Raw genomic sequence first — 11798 nt, forward strand, 5'->3', positions numbered from 1 at the left:
TTGCTGCTAATCGCTCGGCAACTTGCATCAATTCCTCCAACAAATGTGGATCTTCTCGACGTCTGTCTAGTGCTGCGACTCGAAGACCGAGTTCTTCTTGGACAAATCGACTGACTTGCTGGTCCAGAGAGACTTGTTTTGCGAATGTAGTTTCTTTGCCACAACCACGCAGCAAATGGACCAAGCCAATGAGAAGATGGATCGATTGGAGCAAGAGCTTGCCGAAATCTGGCACGAAAGGGACAACGACAACTTCAAGTTTCAACTGACAATGCAAGAGATGATAAACAAGAATAGTTTTGCTCGCAGCCCTGGGCCATCGCAGAAGAAGTACCACCATTCACCTTCACGGTCGCGCAGCCCCCATGAGCAATGCTCTTCACAAAATTGAGTGACACAATCATTTTGACACTGCTGCACAGTAGCAATTCTCTCAAAGTTATCCCACAACTCCTTGTCCTCTCTTGTTTGCTTCCAAATTGGCATATACACACTCTTGATTTGGTTATGGCCTACCTGTTCTGCTTGCAACTCGGAGTCGCAAGGTGTGCAGGCGGACACAAATTTTGAGTAGATCTACCCATGCCTGATTGTCATTGACCTCGAGTGGCATGCGTAAGCGGCCAAATGCGCCCTGAAATCCCCGCATTCCCCATTCCACTGTCTGTTGATATGAGAGTAAGTCGCAGCTAAATGCAATTCTCTCCGATACTTCTGTCGCTGTCCCAAACAACACCTGCCCAGTCTTGATAAGTGCACAGATTTTGCCTGCAATTTGTGCCGTCCCTCGAGGAAAGGCTGTGTCTGCACAGAGATACTACCCATCAGGCGTCATCTCCCAAGAGTTTGTCATATATGGGCTTTGCAATACGGGAATCAAGCCTAAAAAAGTGACAGGTTGGCACCGCTCAGGATATCTTTTTCCCTTACAGGAAGTCACCCAGTAGTTTCGTTTTTTCCTGATGTCTGCTAAAACGCGCAGCGTTCGTCGACCACATCAATTAGAGTGGCTGCATTTTCAATCGCAGTGGGCGCTGGGCGATGTACATCGCTCATCCATCTGGACTGGCGCTGACGTCTGACATCGATGATCGATTACACCGCCTCCGCTGGGCTAAATAGGCGCCCCGCGTCACACGCCCCCGCTCTTGTCTTCTCCCCTCACGCAACAACACCCAACGATGTCTTACGGCGGCGGCGGTGTGCGTTCCCTGCTGTGCCTGGCTGCGGAGACGATGTGTGCTGATGGGCTTTAGTACGGCGCTCCTCAGGGCGGATACGGTGGACATGGTGGTGGATATGGCGCGCCGCCTGGTGGGCCGCCTGGTACGTGCGCGCTCGTTCGTAGTGTTCTTCTCTGATTTGTTTGGGCAGGTGGTGGATATGGTGGCGGGGGCGGATATGGCGGCGGGGGTCACGGTGGGTATGGTGGGCAGCAGGGCGGATATGGGGCAGCGGGCCAGCCGGGCGGCTTTGCGCCTCAAGGCCACGGTGGCGGGCCTCCTCCCGGCGCTGACCCTCAGTGCGTTGTCCCCTTTACTTCAAGGAATGAGCGCTGATGATTGGGCAGGCTGTGGCAGTGGTTCTCAACGGTCGACACAGACAGATCCGGCGCGATAACGGCGCCTGAACTTGGTGCGCTCTTCGTTTCGTGATAGGCTGGTGTTTTCTAACATTTTGCATCGCAGAGCGCGCGTTGATTAATGGCGATTGGACCCGTAAGTGCTGGCGCCCGGGTCGGTGGGAGAGGCGCTGACGTGTCCGCAGCATTCGACCTCGATACCGTCAAGCTGCTCATGACCATCTTTGTTCGTCATGACGTATCACGAAGGGTGGAGCTGTGGCGCTAATGGAGAAATAGGACACGGACCGTAGTGGGACCATCGGCTTCAACGAGGTGCGTCTGTCATCTGCCCTATTTATCAAGTTTCTAACCAAGGGCAGTTTGCCGGGCTGTGGAAGTACATCAAGGACTGGCAGAACGTCTTCAAGCACTTTGACCGGGACCGCTCCGGGTCGATCGATGGGAACGAGCTGCGCGACGCCCTCGCCCAGTTCGGATTCAACCTCTCGCCGCACCTCCTCGTGCTCGTCCAGCGCAAATACGGTGAGCCTCCTCCTTCCTCTCCCCCCTCCGCCCGATCATTTACGCGGAATCAACTTACGAAGACATCAAAGCCTCTTCGGCCGGCGGCCCCCCTGGACGCGCACCCCCGGGCATCACGTTCGACCGCTTCGTGCGCGCGTGTGTCGTCGTAAAGCAGCTCAGCGAGGCCTTTGGGCGGCTCGACACCCAGCGCTCGGGGTGGATCCAGATCGGATACGAGCAGTTTATGGAGACGGTGCTGTCGCTGCCCTGAGAAATGGACGTTTGTAGGAAAAGAAACGCGATAGCGGATGTGTATAGTGTTTGTTGTTCGAGAGTCTGTTCTGTTTATTTGAGTACTAGTAAATAAAGGCAACGTGTCTGTCCACCGTTCGCTGGTTGTGAGCCATGATTCAACTTGAAGGAGTCTGCAAATTATAATTTATAGGCTTATATAGCATTCAGTAGTACTAGGCCGTACATATGACACAGTTATCTACCATAATATAGAAAGTTGAAACGCTCTTGAAGTACTGCCAGTGAGACATTTGGAGTGAAAATCAGGCAGAGGACTTCAAGTGAAATGGCGTGATATGAGTAATATCCAGAACTCCCACGTCAAACTCCTTGGTTGTTCCCACTATGAACGCCATGCCACCTGAGCTCATCCGCGTTATCGTCAGCAGCATCGACACCCAGCAAGACCTCAAGTCATGTTGTCTCGCAGCCTCCTACTTCCGCTCTTGGTGCCAACAGAGGCTCTTGGGCTCTCTGGCGCTCTCGCTCACCCGCGCTGCCCGCGACACGCGGGAACGGCTCAACCATCCGCCCAGGATGCGCGCTGGCAAAAAGAGCTTCGATGATGCAACGGAGCGCTTCGGGCGCTGGCCCCACCTCGCCGCCCTTGTCGTGGACCTCGACCTTGAGCTTAGCATCCTCGGCTTGGAAGCAGGCACCCTCGGAGTCGATGCTCCTGCCCTAGCCGCGCTTTTCTCGCTTTTCTCCCGCGTCAGCTCGTTGAGAATCGTCGGCCACAGCCCATGGAGCAACATCGAGCCCGCGTTGACTCACGCCCTCGCCCACTGGCTCGGGCATATCCCCCACGGCACATTGCAGTTTATTCACATGTCATACGCTATGCAGTTCCCGCGCAGCATCTTCCACGATATATTCCGCGCCCTGGCTCCGCATGCGCAAGTCGATTTCTTGATCGTATCCATGGACGCTGCGGAATGCACAGATCGGGGCCCATACACCACGGCTCCGTTCGCATTTAGTTGCGATCGCGGCCATGGCGTCCAGGCTGCACTAACCCAGTCCGAGTTTTTATCCGCTTTGCGGGGTCTCCGTAGCCTGGTCGCTCCCGCGGCCCCCGGAAACACCTTTGGGGAGTCGCTGCGGCTCTGTGAAGCAGCATCCAACACTCTCGAGCACCTCAACCTTCAAATAACATGTATGTCTCCCCAAGAGCTTCAGATATCAGGCTCATGTATGATCAGTCGGTCGCTATAATGCCCTCCTCGATGCCCCACTTCCGCAGTGCCTGTCTGTGCTCACCACGCTCACGCTCACTTTTTCCCCGCTCGAGGCGGAACTCCGCAGCGACACACACTTCTCCTGGCTGCTCACCACCGTCGTCGCGCCGCTGCTGCATCCCGCGGTCACCCCGCAGCTGGCGACGCTCACGATTCCGTGCAAGTTGCACCCGCTCAATAGCCTTGCGTCGACCGTGGCCTTTCTTTTGAGCGCCGTCCGCCAGGACACTGGGCAGGCGTGCCTCCGGATGCTCGACGAGACTCTTGCGGGCCGGCACATCCGGTTGCTGTTTGTCTTCTTGGTGGTCAAACCGCAGCAGGTGGTCGCCGGCGAGGCAGATGAGCAGCAAACTGTTCTCCGGGAGCTGCAGGTCTGCTTGAAAAGACAGGCGGAGCGGGGCCTGCTCGATGTTGCTCTCAGGTTTTCGGGGCCTCTTGATTGAGTGATCATACCTGGATTCAAAATGATTGGTTCCATTACCTAGTAAAACTTTGAGGTGTGTTGATCTGATTTGCAAAGCTGTTAGAAAGACCTGTAATTATTGGCAGGGGAATTACTTACAGCTATCTCAGTGTTAAACATGTGCTTACATAGGTAACATGCCACTTATTGCCACATGTTGTAGACACTGGGCTGATTTAAGAATTTTCCCCCGGGGAAAGTTAAAGGATAAATGGAAGAATAAATTCCAAATTTATCTATAGATTGTCTTTATAATAAAAAACCAAAAACAACTGTATGTGGTAGTTTTTGACACAAGGAAAATTCAGAGATAAAGCTTGTCTGTTTCCAGCACCAAAGCCCAGGGTAAAACTTTAATATAGATAAATGTAAAAACCTAAAGAAAAGATAAATCTGCACATTTATCTGTAAGACAAATGTGGGGTTTATCTGCTGGATAAAGCTGTAGAAAAATCTGCCATTCAAAAGACAAAGACAAGTTTATCTGTTGCTTTATCTGTCAGAAAAACTCCATGTTTTTCCTACAGATCAATGCTCAGATATATATATGATTTACCTCTTGTTTTTTTCCGTTATAAAAATCACAGCTTAAATTGGTGAATAAATGTGGCATTTATCAGACCATTTTCCTTCAAGTTTTTCTGCTGGCAAAAGAACAGCTTTGTCCACAGATTTTCTTTGTGTTAAAAGCTACAATGGGGTTCAACTTTCAAATCATTAGGTTAGGGTTAGGATATAGAGTTGCAAGGTTTTTTCCGACTCTCCCTCCTGCCATATAAGGCAATATATTCCCTGGATTCGCGTCATGTGACCGCTGATACAATCAAAAGTGGTGCAAAAAGAAATTCAATCTTTATAAAACTTCTAAAATTATCATGCAGGTATATATATATACCTCGAGCCTTCAAAAACCCCTGCCAGAGCATATTAAGGCCTGTTTTGAAACCGGTTTCGAAACCGGTGGCAGGGGTTAGGTAATCACGGCCATGCAGCCGACACCTGAGCAACGGAGGCGAGCGGAGATGAATTGACGGCGACGGAGATCAGCGGGGGAAGCTGGTCGCCAGCTGGCATCTGTCAATAGCACATCCGAGGGCCTGGGCAGGTCAGCGGGGACCGCACCCAGCCGCTTAGCCGGTGATGGGTCACGACTGTACACCAACTTCTGAACCCAGCCAAACCCGGACCCTCGGAGGGTCTAATAAGCCAATATGATTCAACAATTTACTATCCAAACATGATTTTTGTGAGTTTTTAAGATATGAAAGAAATCACATGTCACCAAGCAGTGTGGTGGAATGATGGGAAAAGCTGCCCACCTAATGTCTGGTGCAGTTGGTTCGGCTAGATTACATCAATCTGTCAAATAAAGTGCTACCTACTGTGACAATTAGCTGAGTATCGACCATCTGCACCCCCATGCAGCATATCTGCCAGTGTGCGGTGGCTTAATACTTCCATAAGCCTGGCATGAGGCCAACAGAGGTGCTGAAATTAGGGCATGGGTTGCTCAACATACCAGAAACAAGCTGGGATTACAGATCTACATCAAGCCACATCACGCTAGCCGAGCGAAGTGCACCAGATCCTCTAGGGGTGATGTGTAGAAGTGATACCATTGCCGGCATAGCCGGCAACCCCCTAGAGGATCTGGAGCCGAGATTAGGGAGGATCCAAAGAGAAAAAACTCCAAGGGTCTGCCTGCTAGGTAGCTGATTATATACTGCTTGTCCGTAGCTGCCGCTATCAGGCACAGAAGGCTTGGGCAGCATCGCAGGCAAGGTCCCAGGGCGACTGTTGGGGGATGGGGAGGGGGGGGCTGACGGATTGGTGATTGTGCGGGCGAGATGGGGGCCGGACCGGAATCGGACCGGAATCGGATGCGTCTCCAAGGGGCTGAAAGGGGGGTTCCCCTGACAAAGACCTTGAGAAATTAGCTACATATACTATACCTGACCTAATATCATATAGCAAAACATATATTATGTTTAAATTATTGTCCCAAACTCACCTTCTGCCTCCAGGTCTGCAACCTGTGGGTCAACCCGGACCTGGTTAGTCCTACCCTAGTCTTCAAATTCCATTATCTTTATGATATCCTTTCACGGTGCTTCTTGCTTGCCTTCACTGGCCAACTGGCATCCTCTGAATTGGTGTTGTTTGTGACAGATCCGGCCCAAGACGCAGGTGCAAAAAAATAAACATCAGGTCGAAAAAGCGAAATAAGTACCAGTAGACCCTCCTTACTCTATTGACTAAGCATGACTAAACCACGTGACTTCCCGAAAAGGAAATTTTTTGTCATCACAATTTCTACAAATTTTTCTTGTAACTGTGCCCTATCAGAGAACTAATTTGTGCTCAGCACCTCTAAAAGACCCACACAGCAGAGATGATAGAGAAGGGTGATAACATGCTTACATGTCATTCTTTGACATCACACTCATCACCAAACTCTCCCAAGGAAATTGGCCATCAAATGTGCTGTATTCATTGGTGCCAAGTGCTACAAACAGATAAAATGCATTTTCCCTAGACATAAGTCTGAAAAGTGAAATTTCCACTGGGGAAATATTCCGTTATTAAGCTCTGTTTTTCTTATTTCTTGTACATATAAAGTCCCAAAGCCTTATCTCTTTGAAAGCTCTACAAATGTCATGCTTTTATATATGACAAAAATCAAGACTAAAGTCTGTAATTAATTCTCTCTGAGCTGGCCATTGCTTGCAAGCTTAAAGCAAATTATTACTCTCATATTAAGCAGATGGCATGTGAATGTATACATATGTTTGGCACCAGCCTTAGCAATTCATTTGCTCCCCACTTCCATTTTTGGGAAGTTTACAGACTTGGGTTGTATTCTTTGTTGACAATAGTGGACCAGACATTTAAGAAGTCCATTTGGGCAGCAGTGTGCTATTCTGTAGTTGGTGGGATTTTTTTGTAAGTTAGAAATTCATATTATTCAAGTCACATTCAAAGGTCCCCAGCCCTACATCAGCAAAATTACATTTTCCTGGGCGGTCTTGGGAGCCTTGGGGCCATGCCATCCCAAGACCCAAACACCCAGAACAAGTTTTAGGCCCAGAATTTATTCTGGGAGCATATTTACCTCATAATCCCAGAATGATTTCTGAGCCCAGAATGGATAATTTGCGTCCACATCTGCTTACTATTATACCACTATTCATGAAATTCAATACATATTGAATTCATATGCCTACATACACATACACGCATTCATCCGTTCCATCCCGCTGGGTTCACTATCTCGTAGCGCAATGCCAGCTCCCCCTCATGCCCAACCCAACCCAGACTGATGCCCGACCCAACCCATACCACTGCGGACTTGCGTTTCCATCGTTGCGGCGTCGCCCAGCGCATTTACCACTCCCTTTCCCTCTTCTTCCCTGCTCCGCTGGGCGGGCCACCCCCGGCATGCAGGGCCCATCCCACAAAGCTTCGCAAGTGCCTTGAGGAGCTTGCTGCGTCTTGCGGCACCTTGAGGGCTTGATGAAAGCCTTTACATGTTGACCAATGAGTTTCCGCTTGCGTTTGGCTTGCGTACATGCGCGCTTGCAGCACTACTTGCACCAGATTGCTTTTGGCCTTGATTTTGGTCTTGGCTCTGAATGGACGGCCACTAGTAGAGTGTCAGGAACGGGGCCGGCCCGGGCCCACGTGACGGTCTCCTGCCAGTCTGACAAGTGTGGGAAAGATGGTTCAACCCCCATAGCTGGGTGGTCGGCAACCAGGCAGCGTAGATGGTGCCACTGCAATAGAGAGCAGGGTAGGGACAGCTCGGGGCGACTCGAGACGCCCCGCTGTCACGTTGTGTGACAGCGGTGTCACAGGATACGAGTGGTCGTCTAGAGTGTCCTACCCCTGCTGAAGGGAACGAGTCCATAGCCAAAGAGTGCTGTCTAGTAGAGTTGGTGCCCAAGACATAGGGCAAGGCATAGGCTGGGCCAGTTGAACAGAGCCGTAGTGGTAATATATAGCCTAAAACCAGTAGGTGTAGCTAGGAGAACGCTTGCCTAGGAGGGTAGCTGTACCTAGGTAGCCTTTTACATGCCTCCATTAGAGCCAAATGTGACGATTTGTAACGTGTGACATATGTGTGACATATGTGACACATGTGACATTCTTGTGAAAAAATGCATTATTATTCTTTATCTAGTATCCTATAGGTTGTGACAATGCCCCTATCTGAGTAATGTTTTTAATGTGGAACCATTTTTGATGGCCATCAGTACTTTTGATGGCCATCAGTACTTTTGATGGCTATATCATAGTACATCAATTTTGTCCTAATTAGGATTGTTATTGATTCAGGCCTTCCTAACTATAATCCGGGTCATCGGCCTGAAGAAAAGGAGTTAAAAGTATTATATATATATTATTATCAAATTATATGTATCCTATACCCATTTATCACATCATTGATGCTATTTAGTTATCTGCCTATTAGATAGAAAAGGGCTTAGAGAGCTAGGTACAGATAGCCCTAGGTACAGCTACCCTTCCCGGCAACCATTTTCCTACCTGTACCTAGGGCTGAAGGCTAAATCTTACAGCTACGGGTGTTGAACAAGCCGTTCGGGCGGGGCGTGACGTAACGCGGTCACGCCCGACGGTTCGGGGGGTCGAGGGGAGTTGCCCCGCAGCAGGGGCTGCAGGCCCGAGACCCCTGGAGCGCTTGAGAAGGGTTGCCAGTCCAAGGGGCGACATATCTCCTTTCCTGGAGAAACGAGTCGCTGTGGCTCCTAGACACCGCGTGACTGCGCGGTGTGACGCGTGACATGCGGGCCCGATCGGGCCCGCACCCTCCCATCGCCCCGTACCAGGGGAACCCAGAGCTTGAGGCCAGAGAGCAAGAAGAAGTGGCTAGGACAAGGGTGAACATAAGAGACAAGAGCCTGAGCTGTCCAGCCCAACCAAGGGCTCAGGTCAATGAGGCAAGCTAGCCTGGAGTGTTGGAAGTCGTCTAGACGCCCCTTTCCTGGGGTATGGTCGCAGCAACCCCGCTCTAGGGGACCAGGCCGGAGTAGGGTTCAAAGGAAGAGACTTCAATGCTAAAACCTAAGGTACAGGAGTAATACTCTGGTCTTTATATACTGTGGGCGCTAGGGGCCGATCGGGCCCGCTGAGGGTCGATCAGAAGGGAGCAGGGGATGTCTCTGGTCGTCCCTGGTCGCTCCGCTAGGAGCCCAGGGACCATTCCTCTGGAAAGGAGCCATGCCAAAGTCGACACTAAGGAGTGTTTGGCAATGCAACAGTAAGGAGCACCCTCCTGATCCCTGTGGTTGTCTGGGGCCGATTGGGCCCGCTGTCAAGGGTGTCCGGCGGCGCATCATGATCCCTGATGGCGGGTCATGATGGCTTGATGGCTGACTAAAGCGCGATCCGTGATTATGTCCCTTCTCTGGGATATTAGTGTTGTTGCTCAGTGCTTTGAGCTTGTGAATATATGAGGGCTTGTCAAGCCCTAGGGCTCTAAGGGTGGTGAGGGCCCGATGGGCCGTATAGGGCCCGTTGGCCCGACCCGAACCCTGACATCACCCCCCCACTAGGCGAAACTCGTCCCGAGTTTTATCGTCCGATTTCCATATTCAATTCCGATTTGTTGAGAAAAAAAATTTCGTCATTCGCATGTAGATGCCTTCTCGTCGAAGGGCTTAGTCGATTCCTCTCTCGCGTCCAGGCCCCAGTCGCGTCCTCCCAAAGGATGATCAGACATCCGGACGCTCTCCTGGGTCTCCCCCGTTCCCCGTTCCTGGCCGAAGCGGAGGTGGTCGTACACCCCATCCGGTCCAGGCGCTGCGCCTAACCTCCCAGCACTCCTCCCCATCGCCTGTTGCCCCAGGCGCGCCTTTGCAAGGGATGATCGGACATCCGGACGCTTCTGAGTCTCCCCCATTTCTCCCATTCCTAGCCGCAGAGGGGACGATCGGACATCCCTTGCGGGCCAGGCGCTACTCCTAACCTCCTAGCACTCCTCCCCTATCGCCTTGTGTCGAGTTGGGCTCGGCGACGGCTCGACGCGTCGTTCTCGGTCACGTGCTTCCCACGTGTGCGTTCCTCCTACTGGGGCGCATGTTCCCCGTCGTCACGTGCTGCGTGTTACGGGCCCGCAATGGCCCGACACCAGCGCCGGAGCGGACGGGCCGGGTCTTATCCGTGACATCGCCCCCTCCCTTGGAACGACTCATCTCGAGTCGGCGTGGCTTGGTCGCCCCGGTTTCTCGGGGTGTTTGGTTGTTCACATTTTCCGAACACTGGCTTCCAATTGCATGCTGAGCACCGGCTGCGCGTTTTTAGACCATTCGTAGCTTCTCCCGTTTGCGTGATGTCAGCCCGGTCCGGTCCAGTGCGTCCGCGCGTTTGCCATGTTCAGTCTCGTTGCCAGTCGAAGCCCAGAGGCGATGGGGTCGTTATGACGACGCCTAGCCATCCCTCTGTCCAGCCTCCAGTTTTGGGGTGTTATTGTCCCCGGTTTTTTGCTGCCAGTGTGCAGCCACCCCGTTCCAGGGGTCATCGTTGTTTTTTCGTATATGCAGATTTGGCCCGTCAGGCCGATTCGGGCCGATGTGGGCCCGAATCGGGCCGATTCACGTCATCGATCCCATCATCTTAGTCGTAGGAGGGTTTGAACATCAATTCGCACGGTTTTGGGTTTGTCTGGTTGAAGGCCAGCACCTTTGAACGAAATTTCCCACGGTTGGGAAAGGGGTGACGTTTCGGGCGCACGGGACGGGTCTCTTGCTAGTGAAAAGAGCCTGGGTCTGCTTCTTCCCCCAGCGCTCCCAGAGTGGTTTTCCACTTTCCTTGGCTGCTATAGAGGTGGGGACGGACTCAACGTTTCCCGTGCCTCAAGCGCCGTTCACCGGAGTGGACGCCCCATGGCAGACAGAAGTTGCGGCCCAGAAGTCGACATCTGGGGGAGCCGATATTCCTTACCTCGGCGCCAGGGTACGAGAATTCGAAAGAAGAGGGTATAGGGAAAGAATTTGCCAAGTAGGGGCGAAAGAAACAAAGATTTGTGTTCGGACCAACGGGTCATCGGGCCCGTGGATTGACAGGCCAGACTTCAAGTTGGGCCGCGCAAGGTCTCCTAAGAACGCACACCAAGAACAAAACAGACGGATTGTCGGGCCCACGAGTATGACGAGCGGGGTAGATTTGAACCAAAAGGGCCCGTTAATTCGGTCCCTTGTCGTTGTCGGTGATCGAAGGTTCGAATCGGGTCGTTTCGTCGTTGTTAGGCGCAGAAGGTATTGAAGAACTCCTTAACCGGAGTGAACAAGTGGAGCAGGTTTTGACCTGTTCCCAGGAGTTTTAACGCGAAGGGGCGGACTCCTCAACCCATAAGACGAATGGAGCAAAAGTTGTTGGCTCCCAGGAGTTTCAAGACGAAAGGGATAACTCCTCAACCCATTGGACGAAGTGCCGACACATAGAGTGGTCGTTCAGCACAGAAAGGATGCTCCAAGAACTTGAGCTTTCCAGAGAGCGCCCCACACTTGAAAGAAGGACAGTAAAGGGAGGTTTTAGCATTCTGTCAGGAACGGGGCCGGCCCGGGCCCACGTGACGGTCTCCTGCCAGTCTGACAAGTGTGGGAAAGATGGTTCAACCCCCATAGCTGGGTGGTCGGCAACCAGGCAGCGTAGATGGTGCCACTGCAATAGAGAGCAGGGTAGGGACAGCTCGGGG

General features: G+C 52.0%; 2 protein-coding genes across 2 annotated transcripts; both read left to right on the forward strand.

The window, feature by feature from the left end:
- Positions 1-1145: 1145 nt before the first annotated feature.
- MIND_00648100 (uncharacterized protein) lies at positions 1146-2360 on the forward strand (the record flags this gene model as incomplete). The annotated part of the gene is made up of 9 exons (XM_037363213.1): positions 1146-1202; positions 1257-1326; positions 1375-1522; positions 1571-1635; positions 1689-1718; positions 1768-1808; positions 1862-1897; positions 1945-2107; positions 2170-2360. Exons 1-9 carry the CDS (start codon positions 1182-1184, stop codon positions 2358-2360), a joined length of 765 nt encoding a protein of 254 aa, XP_037221134.1. The 5' UTR covers positions 1146-1181.
- Positions 2361-2719: 359 nt separating this feature from the next.
- Positions 2720-4064, forward strand: MIND_00648200 (uncharacterized protein; the record flags this gene model as incomplete). Its single annotated transcript, XM_037363214.1, has 2 exons — positions 2720-3539; positions 3586-4064. The coding sequence occupies exons 1-2, from the start codon at positions 2729-2731 to the stop codon at positions 4062-4064; spliced, it is 1290 nt and encodes a 429-aa protein (XP_037221135.1). The 5' UTR covers positions 2720-2728.
- Between the last annotated feature and the right edge of the window lie 7734 nt (positions 4065-11798).

Source organism: Mycena indigotica, assembly GCF_014461135.1.
Source record: "Mycena indigotica strain 171206Taipei chromosome Unknown Mind.scaff0005, whole genome shotgun sequence".
NCBI lineage: Eukaryota > Fungi > Basidiomycota > Agaricomycetes > Agaricales > Mycenaceae > Mycena > Mycena indigotica.